At 33.2% G+C, this 22,448-nt stretch overlaps 1 protein-coding gene across 1 annotated transcript; it reads right to left on the bottom strand.

The window, feature by feature from the left end:
* Positions 1 to 3,891: 3,891 nt before the first annotated feature.
* LOC120072504 (helicase-like transcription factor CHR28) lies at positions 3,892 to 14,619 on the bottom strand. The gene is made up of 11 exons (XM_039024877.1): positions 14,131 to 14,619; positions 13,248 to 13,338; positions 11,063 to 12,222; positions 10,102 to 10,173; positions 9,928 to 10,005; positions 8,940 to 9,843; positions 7,932 to 8,062; positions 7,579 to 7,800; positions 6,086 to 6,700; positions 5,691 to 5,900; positions 3,892 to 4,443 (listed from the first exon to the last, which is right to left on the bottom strand). Exons 1-11 carry the CDS (start codon positions 14,260 to 14,262, stop codon positions 4,339 to 4,341), a joined length of 3,720 nt encoding a protein of 1,239 aa, XP_038880805.1. The 5' UTR covers positions 14,263 to 14,619; the 3' UTR covers positions 3,892 to 4,338.
* Between the last annotated feature and the right edge of the window lie 7,829 nt (positions 14,620 to 22,448).

Consider the following 22,448-nt stretch of genomic DNA (forward strand, 5'->3'; position numbering starts at 1 on the left):
AGGTTTAGTTTCATTTTTAGAAAAATATAGAGAAAATGGATTCACATATGCTATGATTTCAACTAAAGAAATTGAAAATGATATGGAAATACAACCAATATTTCATGAAAAAATAATGATTCAAAGAAAAAAAAACAATTTGATGAGAATGTTGACATTGAAGAAACACGATCATCTGAAGACTTTTTTAGAATTGATTACTTTTATTATATTGTAGATCAAGCAATTCTTCACCTAAAAATAGATTTGAACAATTTCAAGTATATGAAAATATCTTTAACTTCCTATTTGATATGAAAATTTTAAAGTTATTGGATGATGATAATTTGAAAAGATATTGTATTAATCTTGAAAATCATTAAAACGTGATACATTTTTTGACATTAACGGTTTACATTTATTTTTTGAATTAAAAGTATTAAGAGAAGTCTTGCAAAATAAAATTGATTGTCCTATTAAAATATTAAATTATATAAAAAGGTAAATATTTTTCCAAATGCATATATTGCTTATAGAATATAATTAACAATACCAACAACCGTTGTTTCTGCTAAAAAAAGCGGTTCAAGATTAAAATTAATTCAATCTTATTAAATATTAACTACGTCGCCAAAAAGATTAAATGGATTGGTCATATTATTCATTGAAAATGATATATAGATGAACTTAGATAATCAAAATTTAATACATAATTTTGCATCTAAAAAAGCAAGAGAAATAAATTCTACATAATATTTTCTATAAGAAAGCCTCTCTATCAAAGTTTTGTCCAAGGCCTCCTATGATCTTGAGTCACTCTCGGGTCCGTTATGTGCCATCTAGGACCAACTTGTTGATATCGTGACATAAGGGTTACCATCATCTCGTTTTCAAAACTTACGAACCAAGCTTACTGTTGCACCTTGCCCAGTCAGCTTGTGTTGGGGGGGGGGGATATTCCTTTAATTCCCTTACTAGTCTATTTTAATTTTCTTTATAATCAACTGCTTTATTTACAATATGACTGTTTTGAATCTGCAAATAGATTTGTGCCATGTGTAGGTTTCTTTCATGTTCTCTTTTTAGGGTTTCACATATTGTAATCAGTCGCCATTCCTTCTATCAAGAAAATATCATCTTCTCCCAATTTCTCCATTTTTTTTTTTTTTTTTTTTTTTTGAGTTTCGACGTACAGACCTTAAAATATAAGCTATATTATATTAATATCTTGAACATTTCATTTTTTACAAAAAAGACTTAATTAGATTTTTTTTCATCAATGTCAGTGGCTATTTACAATTTAGGTCTTGATCCTACACATAAATATATACATATATATAATTGTGATTCCCTCTCCTACATACAAGCTTTCACGTCCATCAATGTTTCTTTTTAAAAAAAATAAAAACCATTGACTCCTTCACTTCCCTTTTCTTCCTCCTCCCTCTCTTTTCTCCTTCCTCCTTCCTCCTTCATCTCTTTTCTCCTTTCGACAATTTCACACTCCTTTTCTGTCGTCGTTTGCTTATCGAATTTGGCCGACTTTCGTTGCCGTCGTTCACCAGTCCGCCATTCGCTGCCACCATTCAGCCGACCGTCGCTACCCCATTCACCAGTTGGATTCAATCGTCGACTTTCGCACACCACCGATCGTCTTTTTGTCATCTATGGTCTCTCTTTCATCTTTCCATCGTTGTCTCTCTCCCTCTGTCCACCATGCCAAGATCCAGCCGCCGCCTCCCTCCGTTTGAGCCACTAACCAGCTGTCGTTACCTTCTTCCTCATAACATATCCAGTGCGTGGAGCGAATCTTCCGACGCGGGGCGAGTAGATCCAGCACATCTTTCGGCGTGTGGCAAGCAGATCTGGCATGGGGCGTTTTTCCCGTGTCGAGCTAGGTGATCCGACGTGGGGTTATTTTTTCGGCGTGGGGCGAGTCGATGCAACGCAGGATGAACCATCTGCATGGGGTTCTAGATGATGACAATTGACGGTGATATATAAGGTGGTTTTTTTATATATATTATGATATTTACTGTCATATGGGATTTTTTTTATATATACTGTCGTATGGTGATTTTTTGTTTTCGATATATAAGATGGTTTTTTTATATATACTATGATATATATATATATATATATATTCTTTTTCGGTATATATTATGATATATAGCGTGGTTTTTTATATATATTCGTTTCCAATCTTACTAGTATATTTTATATATTGTTTATAATATGTGCAAACATCTAAGGGAAATGTTTTAACGTATATTTAAAAATAACCATGAACCTAAACTATGGTATATATATATATAAATCATTTTACTCATATATTTAAAAATCTATTGGAATATTTAATGTTTTACCATTTTACTATTATATTTCATAATTGGTTTGAATATTTGCAAATATCTAAAATAATGATCCAAGGTATAGAAACATACATATCATAGCAACGGAATATCGATACCTAATTAGAAATGCATGTATATTATAATATTTGGGATATATACATCAAATAAACAATGAAATATATTAACATACATATTTGAGTTTTAAGATATATTTAAAAATAATCATGAATATTTGAGTAGATATCTAATATATTTTCCTATATAATTCATATATTTTTTTAGAATGTTTCCAAATAAACAATGGAATATATTACATGCACAAATGAACAAACAATAGAATATTTCACAAAATATCAGAAATCAACATGAAAAATGAAATGGTGATTTACGTCAAGAATTGAATCAATCTTTAATTTATATATTGTGGTATATTTCATGTATTTGTTAGAATATTTTCAAATACTTAACAAATTATTCTGAGGTATATTTTAAATAACCATGAATCTAGGAAAAATAAAACAATAAAATTCCATTAAATGTGTTTTTTCTCTCCAATTAAATTAAATAAAGGGAAAAATATCAAATTTTCACTCTCCATTTGAAAATGTTAAAAAATCATATTAAATACCTTTTCTCTCTCTACAATAAATATAATTTCTCTCTCCATCATTAAGAATGCTTCGGGAAATATATGTAAAAATGACAAATTTATCCAAATATAATACTAAAAAGCCTTTCTTGAAAAAATTCAAAACAATTTTGAAAAATATGACCTAAAGATAGTTCATTACTTGGAATAACTCCCATGTGGGAGCTGTCTTTTCTAATATCTAATTCACACATATAATACTCTTAACAAATTTTTCTCTTTAATATTTTTTTACTAGATGATGTGATTAAGCCCACATACAGAAAGTTTTGACGTATGGAAATTGATTATTTTAAATTTAATTTATAACGTGCCAGGAAGCTGATATAATTAAAGCCAAATCTATGACCAAACAAGAAAAATCCATCTCTTAAAAGATAAAAGGACTCTCTAAAGAAAACAAAAAATTCAATATTAAATTGGATAATCAAAAGCTTTCTAGCACAACCATAAGTTGACTATTTATGACCTTACAAAAAATAATCTAAATTGATAACTAAATATTAATTTAAACGTACTATCGAATGAGGCTGATAGTATAAATTCAAGCTATCCTATGTTATTGCCAATATATTCTTGCTATTCAAACAAGTTTTCCACATTTAAATTACTTGATTTTCCTTCATAAATTAAACACAATCTGTTTTTCATTTCAGATCATCTGTTTAATTTATTGTAATAGTTTATATCAACTTAGAGTGAAACTTTATATAAAAATCAAAAGAATAGCATTTCTATTATTCATTATAACGTTTCAATTTTGTAAAGCATAATCCAAACCAATAAAATTATCTCCAAAGACAAAGGAATTACAAATTCCTCATCCAATGGAACGATAAAATTAATATTACTAAAAAAAATGATGATCTAAGTAACAAGGAAAAAAGAAATAAACAGCATAGAGCCAGGGACAAGCAATAGCAAATAACACTATCTATATCTTTACATTTGGAAAAGAAAAGAGTCTTCAACAGATTTAACTTTCTGTCCTTTCTATAAAAATTTCTAATCTTTACAACCTGTGGGATATACTAAGGGAATGGGATGTAAAGAGAAGGTCACAATGGGAACAAATTGTGAGTGAGGAAAGAATGGGTGGGCAAAAATGGATTCAAAGATTTCTATAATTCCTATTCACAAATCTTCTTCTGGTAAAAGGAGCTGGATCGTCGAATCTTCTGGTCAAAGTAACATCAAAAGTTGGCCATCTAACCTAAATATGGTCAGGACAACTTGCTTTCTAAAATTAGAGCCAATGCAGCCAGCCTTCACCACCTAAATCTTTGATATGATATGTGCATATGATGTTAACCTAAATCAGCCAATTCAAAAGAATAATTGTGGTCATATCTATCATCACATCATAAAAAGGTAGTTCAGGTCTTCAACTGTGAGACGAGTTTGTCGACCGCCTGTTTCATCTTCTCCAAATGCAGATGAAACCATCTCTCTTTTCTTTTGCTGCATAAAAGTATGAATATACAATCAATCAATTTACCAACAGAAATGGCAGAAGGAAATCATGCCACACAACAATCCCCCTGATTTATTAACGCTAGTGCAGGAACTGGTTGTAATAGCATGTGTAACAAATGGTGTTATTGTCCCAACCATTGCCCAAGAATGTGGTTGTCACACACGAATATGGGGGCAAATATGATCGCCCAGAAATATTGTTCTGGCCTAAGAAGCATCATACGAGACACATGATTTTTAAAAGTTTATAGGACCATGAACATGGAAGACATCTATTAAAATTATACATATTGTTGCAACCTAAAAGGCACATATAAGGACAAAAGGCATAGACACAATGACACGTCATTGGCATGTCACATTTGTTAAATATGAATTATTTTTTTAAGCCCTAGGATATTAGTTCATTGTTCTCAATCAAAACTAACGTGAGAGTTGGAAGAGGGGAAACAACAGTGAAGGAGAACGGGATCTATGAAGGTGAGGTCATGGGTTTCACTGCTGTCGAACGTTGCATGCTGAAAGGGTGGGGGCTGAAAACAGGGGAGAGGTGGGGGTGAGAGAGAGAGAGTTTCTTTTTCTTTTAAATTTTTTTAATTGTCAAATCACTTATTCTATCACAAAATATGGCATGTCACTTTTCTATAAGTTGACTAACGATCACAAGTCCTAAAATAAACTATTTCCTCAATCCTAAGAATGAAAGTGTAAGATTTTGAATTCTAAGGACTAAATAAACCCCCAATTATTCAAACTTCAAGAACCAAAAAAATCATTTTCTCAACTTTAGATTGACATTTTCTTAAATAATACATCACTTTTAAACAAAAATTCAAATTCTTACACATTTGCATTTACATGCTTGAAAAAATGAGTTTGATGTACTTCACTCCCAACATTTATCACTTTATCCTAGATTACACTTTACGCCGGACCCAACTTAACCTTGCATTAACACTTGTCTTTGAAGCTAACAAGTACCCAATATGTGTATGAAAGTGAGTGGAGTTTCCATACAGGTCCCAAAAGGGTATCAGTTCCCCAAACTAAAGTGCTCATCTTTCCTAAGTCCCACCCTTTTGAGTTTTTGGTAAGGCAAAAACTAAAGCCTTCAAAACACTTGACACTCAACTAATTAACCACAGAGTAAACTGGATTTTGATCCATATACTAATATTGAACGAACAAGAGCTTCTCAAATCAAAATTGAAAATGAAACATATAATCGGTACCTGAAGGGCTAAAATACGATCCTCAACTGTGTCTTTTACAGTTAATCTCAACACCGTCACAGGACGGGTTTGCCCGATTCGATGTGCTCTATCAATTGCTTGATCTTCAGTTGTAGGATTCCACCAGAGGTCCAACAGAAGAACGTGGCAGGCAACAATCATGTTTAGGCCAAGGCTAGCAGCTTTCAAAGACATGATCATAACTGACACCTACCATAAGGAAATTTATTGAATCGTATTTAACATCACGTAAACAAGAAAGTAAAAAAAAAACACAATATTCCTGTCAATAAATTAAAAAAAGGGGTGAAGGATTATGCAGCATACACTACAGAAGAGAGAGTATAAAAAATTATGAAAAATACTCTAGTATAGGGCCACGTCATTTGACAAACCTCCGGAAGATTGTTAAAATCCTTTACTGCTTTATCTCTGGCAAGTACTGACATGGTGCCATCAAGTCTCCTGTACTGAATGGAGGAGTTTTTTAGGCATGCTTCAAGCAAATCTAACATTCCCGTCCATTGAGAAAAGACTATAGCTTTTTCTCCACCTGTTTTAACTAATTCGCTAGAGCTTTTGTTTCCAGAATCTTGACACTCGGGACTTTCCAGACGCAGTTCTGTGGATGAAGCATCGATTGATTTATCGCTGGCTCCTACAACAGCAAGTTGGGGAGGGCTGTTTCTTGAAGAGTATTCCTTTGGTTTAGCCAATGACATCAGAACCTCAAGAGCAGCTTTAATTTTAGAAGACTCATACATAACTGATGAAGAGGGTTCCACTGAGTCACCAACGGTGGAACAAGAGCTAACCACAGAATTATCTTCACCGGGCTCGTCAGACTGAGAACTGCATAATGAGGACTTGGAAAACAATAAAGATGCATTAAGACGAACTTTGCATCCTGCTGTAGGGCACTGGCTGTCATCACTAGAGAGGTGTTCCAAAATGCATTGCTTGCAGAAAACATGACCACATTCTGAGACAACCCCATCTTCAGGTGGATCCTACAGAAATAATCACAGAAGTTTTTGAGTAAAAAAACTCACTAATCTGTTTCGAGATGAAGGAAATATCAACGGGACAACAAAAGGAACATTGAGATAAGCATAGTGTGCGAATTGAACAAAAGTAAATATATCCAAGAAGTCCAAGTAACAAAAGAGAATGAAGAAAAGATACTGCTCTTATTTATAGTTGACCTTACCAGTTTCAAATATACATCAATATAGGAAAAGGCAAAAAGCCAAAAAAAAGGTCGTTTTTTAACTAGGAATCAAAACTTTTGATTAAAGTGACGAGATGTAAAAATGGGGAACTGCACAAACATCAGAAATGATGATGATGAAATCACAAAAGGAAGCCAAAAAGCTCCTTCTCACAGTGGTGATATAAACAAGTCATTAGAAAGCATTATGCTATATTAACATCATTAGGAAGCATTTATGCAGAGCCAAGCAGTGGTTTTTTATGGGAGAAATCCAAATATAACGTCAAAGGTACAGAATACCTCAATTTATGTTCAACAATTGGAAGGAATAAAAGGAGCATCAGAATTTCTTTTATGAGGGAGAAAAATTAAATGCAACATGCAATAATTGCATGTTCTTTAACCCTGGCATGACTGTTGGAATTTTATTATTATTGTTATTATTATTATTATTATTATTTGAAAAGTATACAACATTTTTCATCAGAATTTCATGCTTCATAATTTTTATGTTAAGCAAAAAGTCAACAAAGCTGTTTATATATGTTTTATTCATGATAACTTATATGTAAACAGATAGTTTGAACTAAATGCTGTACTTAATTCCACATGCACTAAACCATACACTAACTAAAAAATTTCACATCAAAGAAAAGAAATGGGCAGAAGATATACATTACAGATGCCACAGATAGCCAATGATGCTTCCAAACAATTTAATAAGAAAATCTGTTTATCCCGAGGAAGCTTCTTGACCACATCAACCGAAGATCTCCATAAAGATTTAGAGTCATAAGGCTTAACAAGAAGAGGGTGATCACAAGCTTGTCGAAGGCGCAAAAGCATCAGTAAGATGTTCACATAATTTTGTTTAACAGTTCCAGCTGCTGCATATTCCTGGGGGGCAAGATTCTCGATAAGTAATGATAGAAAGGGGAAGAAGGAAATTAGATGTTGTAACTGAAGTTTCATGCATACTAGGCAATAGGCATACAAAACAAACTACAAAAGTTTCTTAAAAAACATACTTCGTACTGAGCCCTTGAATCAGCCTCCAATTTCGAGTAGAAATCACGCTCTTCATCAGTAAAATCCACCTTTTTCAGTTCCACATGTTTAGGTGGCAATGTAACAATGGGTTGCCCGTCAAGAAGTGTGGCTACACAAGAAGTGCCATAGAATGATCCAAGTCAAATTGGTAAGTTCATATAATACCCAAAAAAAAAATGTGTGCAACAGTAAAGAAAAGTAAAATACGGAGTTCAGGCAGAATCCACCACATGGCACAAAAAATAAAAATTAAAATAATAATAATAATAAAATTGCCCAACAAAATCATTTGAACGTACATTTTACTACAGTAGGTAAGCAGAATCAAGTCAAGTTATATAAAATAAGTCATAAGGAATGTCTAACAAAGAAAAGTCAGGAAATGAGGCACATTCTTCAAATTATTAAAATAATAATACAAAATCTAACAAAGTTTAACAAAAAGGCATATTGTTCTCATAAAAGAAATTATCCTGGTCCTGTCACCTGACAGTAAGTTTCAGGCCTTGTAGATAATCTAAAATTAAATTGAATGTCAAATAGAGTTGGCAGATCTGATATCCATAAATCCCAATTCCTCATATCACTCCTAGGCAAACTCATAAGATGACAAAGAAGATTTCTGACTCATAATCTAACCATGATTCAAGCATGTTATCAAGTTATTTACCATTTTTAAAATAATAATAAAAAAATCTGTACATGGTAAAAACAGGAGAGATTTCTCAAAACAAAAGCAAGGCACCAATCAGGAAGACTATTATAATCTATAAAATAAATGGAAACGCACTGTGAATCAGACCATAGCCAAGGGACAGTTCTCACCCTACAGAAAATATATATCCAATTCTTCAATAAAAATAGAAAGTCAAGGAGGGGCGAAATGGCAGTGTTTTAACTTTTGAAGAAAACCAAAAGACAAGTAAATATTCTAAATCCTTGAAACAATGTAACCAACCAATACACAAAATTTCATGTGACCTCACCTTTTGTGCGACGTAACATTATTGTCCTTAAAATGGCTTGAAGTTTTTTGTATCCTTTGGTTGGATTCTTGTTGATTGGAAACTTAATTGCCGAACAGAACGACTTATATGCAGCATAGGGATCATATTTGAGAAACCTAAAATAGCTATAAAGATCATCAATGGCATTTTGAATAGGAGTTCCTGACAAGCACCATCTACGTTTTGCCCGCAGACCCCAACAGGCCCTAGCTACCTGTGTCTTGTGATTCTTGATACTCTGGGCCTCATCCAATACAACCCGGAACCACCTCACTTTAGCAAGAGGGCGGGCAACTGGTTCAAAAACTTCATTGTCCACTCCCTTCTTGTTCTTTGAATGTTTCTTATCAGAACCAGAGAGGTTTTTTCTTTTCTTGCCTGAAGAAAAATGCAAATGTAGAATAGCTTGTTCCTCTGTATTGAGTTTCTCATCATCTTCTTCATCAACAGCAGACTGCTTTGGTACCTCCATGCTCACAATTGAGTACGTTGTTAAAACAACATCATATTTGGCCAGCTCGCAAGGGTCCTTAGTTCGACTACTTCCATGGTATACAAGCACTGACAAATTAGCTTTACTAGAAACCTTATTATGTAATTCATCAGCCCATTGCCTCAATACACTTGTTGGGCAAACAACAAGAGTTCCAGCTGCTGGCCTGCCTTTAGCTTGTACTGAAGTGTTCTTGCTTGTAGTTAAATTTTCGCTTGGTGAAACTTGATGAGAGGATTCTTGTTTGGGTCCATCATGCTCAGGAAGTATATCATCATCTTCATCCAAATTTAAAGTCTCCAACTCATCATGTCTAACATTAGGACAAGCTCTAATAGGAGCCCTTTCCTTTAGTATTAGAGCAATTGTTGATATTGTTTTCCCCAATCCCTGCAAGTGACTCCCCGTGTCAATACAGAAGGGAAAATAAAATCCATATTATCTCTAGATATTGAACAAATTCTGAGTTGGAACCTGATCATCCGCAAGAATCCCCCCTGCGCAAGGTACACTAGATGTCTCCTTTTGAACCATCCATGACAAAGCAATTCTCTGTCCAAACATCCGTGAAAGTTAATAATACAAACCTATTATTTTTAGAAATACAAATAGAGAAGAAAAGGTCGTGTTAATAAAAGAATACAAAACCTGATGCCTTAAAAGAGGAACATCTAAAGCACCATCAGGCGGAGTAGTTTCTGACTTTGGCTGAGAAAGATCCTGCAAAGCTCGATAACCTGAGACTTATCAACTTCGCCATCATATAAACAAACTCTTGAGTGAATGATATAGAACTATGTTAAGCCGAGCTCAGTAGCATGAGCTTGTTACCTCTAGCAGAGGGTCAAATCAAAATTCTAAAAGGGATATAGGACCATGTTAAAAGTTTTACTAGAAGCATACCATCCCAAAAATCAAAACGCAAACAAAAATGTATGCAACAAAAGCAGATAAGTCAGGATGACGAATAGTAATTAACTATGAAATTTACATCTGTTGCAAAGTCAAAGACTCAAAACAGGAGCTGAGGAAAATGCAATAACAGTAATTGCAAAAAAGTTGCACCCTTGTCAGTAACTATTAAATATAATTAGCATTGGTACTTCCTCTAAAAGGTTGCCGGTTCAAACCTTCAATTCCATTTCTGAGATATTTAAAAAAAAAAAAAAGATTAACAACATTTGTGCCTGTTTTAGAACTCACAAGCATATGATAGCCTAACCTAAATACCGTTTCGTAAGTAATGGAAAAAACTATTGATTCTTTATTTTTCTCAACAAAACAATTCCATTGATGGATGAAATCACAAAAAGGGGAGTCCCAAACAATTTCATTATTCAGCTTCAATTTTTTTCTTCTAATTAAATTTGTTTCGGATTGTCAGCAAACTTCCATACTCTTCAACATTGTAAAGAATTCATTTAGTCATTTAAGGGGGAAAAAAAGAGGGGGAAAAAAAAAGAAAAGAAAATCAACAGTAAGTGGACAAAACAAGTTTGAGAGAGATTGCTTAAAAGTTAAAGCTCTAGGAACAAATTTTCATTTACATTCAAGGACATTGTTTCTGCACATGTTACAATATGCAGAAACAAAACTAAAATGAACTAACCTGTAACGCAACTTTTAAAATGTCTATGTCTTTTGCCTTGTGTCTCATGCTTCCTAATCCCATATAAGTGGAAGATCCACTGACTATAGAACAACTTTGAGAAGCAACAGATTTTCCAACCACAAAAGATCGGTTTGACGGTGCGGGATGACTCATATCTTCAATTATACAGATATCTGGATCATCCTCCACATGGGCCTTGTCTGACAAATTACTGTGAGTTGATTCAGGGCTGACTTGTGGATGATTTATATCACTCTTGCACAGAGTCAATTTATGATCTCTATCGTCCTTGATGAAAACCAAAGGCTGATTGCTTAAATTAGAGGAATGGCCATTAGGAGAGTATTGGTCAGATATATATAAATTCTGGTACCTGCCATCATTAGAGGGTCTGCTGGATGTTCCACAAACCATATCTTCAGAATGAAAAACTTTTTGGGATGGAAAAAACATGTTTTCCTCCATCATAGATTGCCATGGGCCACTACAAGATTCAACCAGCGAATCTATCGTTTCATTCTTCACTTGACTAACAAGCTCCTTGCAAGATAAATTCAGCTCGGTAGACATTGGAAGCCCCATGGATGCCTGACCAATATGAAGTTCATCGGCATGAAATGGATAGTTCCCATCAAATGATGAAATAAAGTTTCCATTTTCACAATTCTGATTCCATCCCTTTACATTTGAATACCCATCAAGAATTACATCCTTTGAGACTGACTCTCTCGATACTGATTTGTGATCAGTAGCCCCCTGTGCATACAAATTCATCGTAGTACTTGAGCACAGGCTATTGGATGGAAACTCTCCTCCATGCATCATGTTGATTGTCATGTCCCCATTTCCAGAAGCAAGTGGAGAATCATAATCTTCTGGGAAAAGGTACTGAGAAGAAACTAAAAAAGGTTGCTCCACAGTACTCATCCAGTATGGCATAGTTGAATAAGAGTCAGTAACATCAGTCACAAAATCAAAACTTCGGTTTACTGTGGACTCAGTAGGAAACACTTCTTTTGAAGAATGCTCTGCATCAAAGGAAGGCAACTCCACTGACGCACATGAATTATTTTCTGAGGATCTCAAGGTTTCTGTGCCCTTTCCATCCAAACTATCATGATTTTTCAATGTTACATCCATGAAACCATGAGATGTATCTGCAATTGTAAAATGACATATCAAGATGAATTCCAGCTTCTGATAATGAGACCAACTGAAAGCGCAACATGAGATCATAAACACTTAATTTCACTAGAGAAATGCTAGTTCTTAGACAAAGTATCAATCATCAAGAAACATTATATACAAAACATCACCGCATCACCGTATCTATCAAACGGAACTCTAGTGCTTTCCCCTCATAGGCCAAGATAAAGCTAAGGGCCTAAGGCCTTAGTCTAAAACCTGAAAAGAGTCTGATCCAACAGCAGAAGCTGCTATAGCTCCTCTCTTAAAAGAAAACCTTTCATCTTCTCAGGATGGGGAGTCAACCCTTGGAACTTCAAAATAACATATTATTTAATAATAGAAATGGAAAAATGAAGAGAAAAGACAAACCTTTGAAAGACTTCAAACACTTCCGCACTAGGAAAACAAAAGAAAGTTAAGGATAAAATTCTAGTTTTTGGATGTTGGCTCTAGTACTATTCTGAACCTTGTTTCTTCATAACAATTTGATTCATTTAGATACATAAATGTAATGGATAATTATACATTGTTCTGAGGGTGTTGGGTGTTAGGGTGTTTTTTTCAAGATTTGTTGGAGTTATTCATCTACATAATATATCACTGTATTACTTCTCAAAATTAAAAGTCAAGGCCTCGTCAAAACCCCTAAATTGTTGCGCAGAAAGGTTCAAGAACAAGAAGTTAAGAGTCAAATAACAAATATTATAAATATATTTAACCTTACCCCACCGTAAAATAAGAAGTCCTATCCTATCAAAGAGATTAATGTGACTGAAGGCTAAGCAAGACCCTTATTACCTCCTTCTGGTGCACCTTTAGCATATAAAATCTAAAACCCAATCAAGCCATGGATGGTGGATATACATGAAATTGAAGTAATAATTTAAGGAAATGACATCCTACAACTCTGATCATTAGAGGAAGAACACAGTCTCTCTCTTTATATGAGAAGAAAAAATAGTACCAATGTGATATAATATTCATCCATACTAACCGTTCTGCAGTTGGAAATTTTCTTGGTTGGAAGAATCAAAAGCTGGTTGGCCAGTCGATGCATTATTTGGTGACAAGTCCTCTGGATTATTCTGCGATAATTATAAACAAATGGTCAAGAGAGTTCCTAGTGAAAGATTATGCAGGTATTCTTGAGAAGAGAGAGCATGAAAATTGAAGAAATCCACCAAGATATCATGTCCTTTGCTATATCCCGTTATTTCTCCACTTAGTTTAGAGGCGAAAAGTCCAATATTACTTCGCAAACATTCAGCTTAAAAATTACTTAAGAATGGTCCATAAAGAAACAGAAAGAATGGAGATATATCGTTCTTTTAACAAATTCCCACAAATCAAGTGTAATAGTGATAAAGTATTACAGCACCATATTACAATCTTATCTCATTCATTAGATTCGAGGTGTCAACTTTCAAGTGACTTAACGGACAGAACGACCTAAATACCATTCCAAGAATACGTTAACTGGCAAGCTCACACGCTGAACCAACTGACTTCAGAAAATCGCAATTTTCGAACTAGCTAAACTTAATAATAATACATAAGCAGCGTCATTCTGCCCACAATGTAGTAACTCTAACGAGTGAGAAATATAAAGCTTTATCTATTGCTTGCCTCCTCCATTCCACATAAGAAAATAAACGTTGTCAGTACTATGAACTTAGCCAATTACTCGGAGTTTTTGGTGAATCAGCTGTCATCACCGATCATACGCTTAAAACACCAACTAATTCTAAGGGATTCCAACCCATAAGAGGAAATTGCAACTATAGCTAAAGTTCTTTTCCCTAAAATCCAAGACCTCTAGTTTCAATTCAAGAAAAGAAAACCCTTAATTCTCCTAAAATCAGCAGCAACAAACCTACCTGCAAAGGATCTAGATCCTCGCTCAGTAGATGTAAAAACTTTTCATACTCCATGGACATGTCTTCATCAAAATCATCATCAGCAAACTGGAGGGGAAAATTAGAAGCTTCATCCGCCATCAACATGATCATAAAGAAAAAACAAAAAAACAAAAAAACACCGGCGACGAGAAAGCGTTGGTTTCCAGCGACAGAAGAAAAAACCGATTAGAAGCGTTTTAAAATCCTAAAACCTCCCCGGCGATTGACAGAATACCGGGTTCATTAAGTCAACCAAAATCACCAGGAACTAAAGAAGCAGAAAGATTCATTTACTAGAAGGGAAGTAAAATTCAGAGAAACTTCCGGCGAAGGTGGGAGTTTTCCTCCCCAATTCCGCGGATAGAGAAGACGAAGAAGCGGAGGAGGAGAAGGAGAAGACAAAGTCGGGGATCGAATCGTGAAGACCACGGATTCCGTAATTTTAAATAGGGTTTGTGAATTTATGCGAAATTTTAGGACTCTTTCGTGGATTTTCAAGCTCATTAATTTTATTTTGTTTTTTATTTCATTTTTATTTTGCTGAGTCTGAAAACTTTGAAAAGCCGTGAGCGAAGTAAATAAAACACCGCACTCAATATTTTTCTTTTTCTTTTTCTTTTTCTTTTTCTTTGTTTTTTTTTTCAATTAGCCATCGCGCCTTTCCACCCGTAACGGCGAAGATAACGGTAACAAATATTCCTACAAAAAGTAGATGGGGTTCCTTACTTTGTATTTATATCTCTTTCATGCACGCTACACGCTACACGCTACCTCTTTTTTATTAGGAAAGTTCAAAAAAAAACATCTGATTTTATTTCAATTTATTTCCCTTTATGATATCGCTACCTGAAAATTAGCGTATGATGAATTTTAAAATATATATTCCTGCTTGTATTCTTACCTAAATGTCAATCTTTTCTAACTAAATATTTAAATTTTTAGTTACATTTTAAAAATAAATATATTTTTTTCAAATTTGGTCTGGTTTTATCGATTTCCTACTTGAAACGTTCGTTTTCATATAACTTGTGATTAACATCAAGATTTCGAAGTTGCCTTTTTTAAAATTAGGTAAGTACAGCGATGAACATATGCATGATTATACACGTGGTCAAAATTGGTGTGTATATTTTATAAAAATCAACGGAATACTCTAATGGTACTATAAACCTCTAGTAGTTACTTTTTTGTAAAATTAGGTAAGTACAGCAATGAACATATGCATGATTGTACACGTGGTCGAAATTGGTGTATATATTTAATAAAAATCAACGAAATACTCTAATAGTACCATAAACCTCTAGCAGTTGCCTTTTTTAAAATTAGGTAAGTACAGCGATGAACATATGCATGATTGTACACGTGGTCGAAATTGGTGTATATATTTAATAAAAATCAACGGAATATTCTAATAGTACAATAAACTTTTGGTAGTTGCCTTTTTTAAAATTATATATGTACAACGATATGCATGGCCTGCATGTTGTACACGTGGTCGAATTTGTTGTATATATTTAATGAAAAACAACGAAGATTTGGGTGGTATAATAAACCGCTAGTAATAGTTAAAAGTAAGTACAAGTTTCCGATTAAGATGAATAATTATTTGCAGAGGCTGCCACAATGAGACTTACAAATATACCTATGATCATTCCCTTCCCTAACCAATGCTAGACCTTATCTGCACTCCTAATTAACATATGTATTGGTTAAGATATCCTTTGATAGTTTTTTTATTTGATTATTATATGATTTATTTTGATAAGAAATTGTTTAGGGTGTGTTTGCAATACATTTTCAAGTATTTAATTTAAATAAGCAATTTTAGTAAAAATTTAAGTGTTTGGCAATCACTCAAAGTAGCGTTTGAAGTGTATCTTAAATAGTTTTGATCAAAAGTTGTTGAATAGAAATGAGTTTTTTAAAAAACATTTTTTTCTTAAATCAATCCAAACGGACTCTTGATGCATACAATACCTTTTCAATTCACCTCTCTCTTTTAAATTTTTTGTATGTAACGATTTTAATCTTTAGCGTTGTATCGCCAAGTTTGGAAATTCGAGGGAATTATACATGCATATATGGAGACCAAATAAAATAATTACTAAACAAGCCAATAATAACCGTTTTTCAAAACACATGTGCTTTGTTTTTAGAATTCAACAAAACAAGACCTTATTTAAGAGTCCATTTGGATTGACCGAAGAAAAAAGTCTTTTTCAAAAATCTCATTTTTATTTAGACACTTTTGATGTTTCTATTTCAATAAATAAATAAACACTTTTGATAAAATACATTTGAAAAGTTATTTTGAATTGTTGTCAAACAATCTAATTTCTTACAAACTAGCTTATTTTTAAATTAAACATTTTAAAATGCATTCCAAACACACCCTAAATTAGGTCATCCATCTTTATTTTTTTCATGCATTTATATGATTTTCCAAAAAGTGAAAGATAATTAGGCATGCTATAAATAAATAATGCCTTAAAATGGTATATATTTTTGTGCTCGTGCAAAAAGGAATACAGTTCGTGGATTAATAATCAACATGATCATTATTGTTTTGTTTGCTTTTAAATGGAAATATGAAAAAACATTTGAAAATTTGACACAGTGTTTTTAAAGCAAATTTTCATAGTCGTTATAAATGACCAGCAATTAGTTAAATCAAGAAACAAAAATACTCTCTACCGATTTCCTAAAAACGTATATGTCTCCATTTTTTTTCCTTTTGTTTTGGTTTTTTCTCCATTTTCTCTCTCCCATTTATCTGATCCAATTTAATTAGACAATTAATAATAAAAAAACTGAACCAAATTTATTCGATGCGTTATTACACTCGACCATCCCTTGATATTTATTTATAATAATTTATTACATACCTATATTAAATTATTTTTAAAGTTTAAATTGTTGATTAAAAAGGAAAAACCTTCAAATTTTGGGATTATTATTGTTATTTCAATATATATGTATATGATTATTGTAAGTTTATTCAACCTCGTCTTTTGAAAATATGAGTTGTACCTCCACCAATTTGAGGATGACTAAATTCAGGAAAAATATTGATTTATACCTCCATAAAATTTTAGATATGTTATCAATTTAAATCTTAAATTTTTGTAAGTTTAAGAATTCATACCCTTCGCGATATTTCGTTTGGAAAAAAATCTCGTATGAAACTTCTCATTGTTTCGATTAAATTCCTAAACTTTCATAAAAAAATCAATTTAAATTATTGGTCATAGTTTTTGTATAGAATCGTCAATACATTTGCTCTAAGCATCAAATTTCTAAAAATCAACATTGAAAGAAATTTACATACGTGTTTGTGAGTTACTAATGCATGGACCATTTTTCAAGGTACTCGTAGTGAAAGATCTAAATTTATTGTCTTGTGAAAATTTAGGGAGCGTTTGGTGTAAAGATTATTTCGTAATCCCTAATTAGTTATCGTCAACACTATTTCAAACCCTCCATTTGTCAACGTCTTTACTATTTTACTTTCGCCATTTTTTTATTATTTACTACAATATTTACTATTTATTTCTCAAACTAAAATAGTTTACATCTCAAACACATATGATTATAACTCAAACTAAAATAATCTACACCTCAAATACAAACTATTATAATTCAACTATAATGATCTAAAAGCATAATAACCAACTTCTTGCCCCAAGTATCCATTTATGAGTCTAATTGACTCGTGATAAGTTTAATACAATATTGGTCGAAGTAAATCTGAAGAATAATGTAAATTGATATACTTAGAAAAATTTAGAATTTAAATTGATACAATTATTAATTAAGAGTTAAAATGAATACAATCTCCGAAATATTAGGGTAAGCATTGATATTTGACCTTAAAGTTATTTAAAAAGGCACTCTAACATGACTAATTATTAGAATAGTGGCGAGAGGATGATATTAAAAACCTCGAGGGCTTGAGAACGAAATAATCATATATTCTTAATAAGTTTTATTTATAATATGTTTATTTTATGCCTATATTAAACTATTTTCAAAGGTTAAATTGTAAACATTAAAAAGGAAAAAATCTTTTAAAATTCTGAGGTACGTCTCAATTTCACATCTAAAATCTAAATACTTCTGGTTTGACCAACTTTAAAAATTGTTCTAAAAAGTTTGATTTGAAAATTACCCAAAATTATGGCCTTTGTACGATGTAACATATTATTAAAAGGAATTGGAATATGTGGGCACAAGTGAGATTTCGTTTGGAAATATGTCTGAATCGGAAACTAATAAGTTTTTTGGTAAATTATGTGTAGATCACAAGTGAGATATTTTTCAAATTCCTGTTTTACTCCTAACGAGATCGTTAGTTTTGTGATTTGTGTTCTTATAAATACATTGTAATTGTTGAAATTGAAGTTGAAATAATTATGTAGTTACGAATACAAGTGTAATTGTTGAGGCTTTTGTTATCAAATTACAGTTAACTGATTCGGTAAAATAACAATCGATGGCTCTCTCATAATTTTTTCTACTAGATTTTAATTCAAAATATATTTTATATTAGTAAATTAGATTCTATATGATTACTTTTTGAATTGATAATGATTGATGAATATTGGTTTATTGATTTTTCTTCAATATATAAATTTAAATTCTAATATCATGTTTGATTTATTCAAACTAATTTTCAATTTCACTTTTTCAAAAATATTTTTTATATTTTTAAATTTTTGTTACTAGATTTGTTTCTATCTAAATATTTCTTTCATTATTTTATATATATTCTTGTCAAATTAATTTTATCTTTTCCATATTTTTTAAATTTTCAATTTGTAATTGTGTACTTTTTCTTATCAAATTCTAATCAATCTAAATTTTTCTTAATCAGTATTTTAAAAAAATATTTGTTATCGACACATAAGTTTAGAATTCAATTTTGGTTTTGTTGGGCTTTCTTTTTCGGTTACTCTTTTTATTGTGACTTTACAACGAATTATGCTTCTGTTTGATGGTACATGTGATGAAAATTTTCATCATCATGATTTTCAGGTAGTTCGTGTGTATATTGTAAGACCTAAATCTTCACATGATCCTTTAGACAAAAAGAGAAACTCAAAATTTAAGCCTTGGAAGGAAAATATCAAGGCATCTAAAACTATGTCTTGAAAGAAATTGAATTACTTAGGGAAAATTGACTAGGTACCGAAGATATGAGGGGTGGAGACTTAACCTAGGGTAAGACAATTCAAGTGGAACATGTTTTGAGAAGGAAAGAGAACTGGATGCAGGCTAGGGTAAAAATCGACAGGATGGGCGCATACCATGGGAATTTTGGGCGCATAAGAGGTGTCATGATGGATCAAGTGGGAACATAAGGAAGGAAGTGGTTGTGTTGGAAGATCATGTATTGAACTATGCACCATCAAGGGAGGAAAAGTTGGAATTAATGTATAGGAAGAAGTGGTGAGCACGTAGGGGATTCAAGGGAGAAAAGTTGGCTAACTGTTGGACAACATAAGACAACAAGTGGAGGAAACCTTAAAAAGAGAAGAGTTGGGCGCATAGGTGAATCTTTGGGTGCATTAGGGGCCATATGGATGCATGTATTAAAGGAAAAGTAGGACAAGAGGACATATAGCTAAGTCATTAAGTAGGTTATGGGTTGAGGAGGAAAATAGAAACCAATGGAGGAGGAAAAAGAAGAGAGATTGATGCATAGGGGGAAGATGAGCACATAGGATCTAAGGTTGGTGCATGGGGAGGCCTTGTAAACTTCATTTGGAACTTAGGAGGAGCAAGATGGAAGCTTAAGACACATTCTTGGAAGAGAATTACACCAAGGAAGCCAAAGAACCCTAGTTGGGTACATGCTCGAGGAGTTGGGCGCATGCTCTTGCCAAAAACCTAAAAGAAGGATATAAGATGATTAAAAGCCAAGTTAAGGGACCATACTTTCAAACTAAGGGAGCATGCATTGGAAACACCATCATGGATGCACAAAGAAGAGGTTTGACATATGGAAGAGAGTGGATGAAGCCACCATGCGCCCAACTTAGGTTAAATATGCATTATAAGAGAATTTAGCAAGTAAGGTCTGATTGACAACAATATGAGACACATGATTCAACCAAGTAAAGTCTTAGCCAAGTCAAGGATGGGGTGGACGCATATTAGGGCTTGTAAAAGGTCAGAGTGAGACCTTCACTCCTCAAGGAAGCCTATGCATTGGACATAGCATGGTTAAGACACCTCAAGCTTCCATGTAACTAGGAGGTGGCTAAGACCTTTATGCTAGACATTGCATGGTACTGACACTTAGGATTTTCATGTAATACAAGTGTCATGCATTGGAGGCTTGTGGTCGATGACATAAATGCTTCTAAAGGCCTATAAATACCTCAAGGGAGCCTCATTTCCCATCACAACTCAAAATCTCCCAAAGATGACTCAAAAGGGGGAATGTTGGAGAGAGTTGAGAAACTTGGGGAGGAGGGTTGCGTTAATAACACTACCATGTGTTAATGGTAGAATGGCCATGTGTTGATCAAGCTTGTTGGTGACAGAGGAGGGTCCATGCACCAATCAGCTTGTAGGAATGTGACTCCTTGCATCAACAACAGTCTTGATTTGTCCTAGGGTGCAGTTTAGAGTCTGTTGAAGTTGGTAAGATAGGGTTAAGACTAAGAATGCATGTTAAAGTTGTTTTAATACTAGAATATAGGTTATAAATTGATATTGAGATTAACATAGGTTCGGGATGAGGAAGAAACTAAGGAAGCGGGAAAATATCAGGAGAGATAAACTCTTGCAGGCGAACTGTGAGTGGTTATATTTTTTATTGTTTAAATCGATTCTATATACATATATGTTATGATATGTATGGATTAGTGAAGTTAGCATGATTAAGAATGTGTTCTCGCAGAGTTAAGTTACTAAGTTTCCGTTGTTTTACATAAATGTCTGTGTATCTTTGCTTTTGCTTGATAACATCCTTATAAGGATTGGTCGGGGAATTGGAATTATACCCTGGAAAATTGTTAGCGTGTCTGGAGCATGTCTAATGGGATTATATCGACATGTGCACATTCGACAGGCTATATTGAATATTGGGATTGTTTCCTCGTACAGGTGTATTGGATTGGGTTGGACTACTTGGGAAAACACATGATCATGCTTGCGGTATCTCAACAAACAGGCTATGATGGTTATATTTTATTTATGACGTTGGTTTTGTTTGTTGTATGTAAAGTTATTTCAAAATGAATTACCACAAGAAAACCTAGCTAGTTTCTTAAATGCCTTACCACTCACTGAGTTTTTTAGCTCGCGTTTCCCAACATCCCCCCCCCCCCCCCCGCTCAGGTAGTCGAAGTTCTAAAAGTGCCACTTGAGATTAAAATTTGCCACTTCAGCAGAATAAAACCTTGGATCCTACAATAATAGAAAAATTATTAGAAATCATAAATATATTGTAACCCTAATTACTATACAGAGTTGTAACTAATCAGTTTTAACTTTGAATTAGACACATTTGTGTTAAAGAAATTATCTAGTATACAAGGGTAAGTGGACAATAGATATCACAAAAGGATGGTATTTGCCATCTTCACGCCTCCTTTCGAACTTAGGGAAATAAGAACGGGAGGGGGTGTGACATATACACTAGAAGAATTTTGGGTTTTAATGTCGGTTTTAAACCGACATTAAAGCCCTTTAATGAAATTTGCAACTGATATTAAAGCCCAGAATCTGTCCGTTTTATCAATTATTGTCCCTTTTTTTAAATTTTGTTGCCAAATCCATTTTTTTGGTCAAAAAGTATAACATGACATATCATCATCGAACACTATGGCTATGACATATTATTTATGTATGGATTGCAAATCTATTACATTTAGTCCACAAATTCTGCTATAAAATTATAATTTAAAAGGTCGTACAATAATTCAACCCTTGAAAACACAAATTACAAGTAATACAAACATTATGAGTTTACTGTCCCTCTCCACTTGGTAAGTATCGATCCCTTCATAATTCTTCTTGAACAGGCCCCTCCAACTTCATCGGTGTCTGGTTATAGGCATCTTTGTTTGACTGCTGTTGTTCAAAGGATCAGAAACAAAAAAGGTTTAAGACAAAGGATTGAAAGTGAAAATGTGATCATATTTCATATTCAACTAACCATGTTTATTGGGAATGTGTATAAATGATACATTCAAGGCAAAATTCTTTAGTAGAGTTCTCCAAGAAAAAGGATAAAGGGGTTGTGATACCAAATCTTTACTCCTTTGTTTCACCTACAAAATAAGAAA

Source organism: Benincasa hispida, chromosome 3, assembly GCF_009727055.1.
Source record: "Benincasa hispida cultivar B227 chromosome 3, ASM972705v1, whole genome shotgun sequence".
NCBI classification, from domain to species: domain Eukaryota; kingdom Viridiplantae; phylum Streptophyta; class Magnoliopsida; order Cucurbitales; family Cucurbitaceae; genus Benincasa; species Benincasa hispida.

What these genes read in the sequence shown, in the direction of transcription:
- LOC120072504 (XM_039024877.1), bottom strand. Translation starts at nt 14,262, where the DNA reads ATGATCATGTTGATGGCGGATGAAGCTTCTAATTTTCCCCTCCAGTTT. An exon ending in TTTTAAAAGTTGCGTTACAG is followed by an intron (nt 10,174 to 11,062) that starts GTTAGTTCATTT and finishes CGAGCTTTGCAG; the next exon opens with GATCTTTCTCAGCCAAAGTC. An exon ending in TTCCTCTTTTAAGGCATCAG is followed by an intron (nt 10,006 to 10,101) that starts GTTTTGTATTCT and finishes ATGTTTGGACAG; the next exon opens with AGAATTGCTTTGTCATGGAT.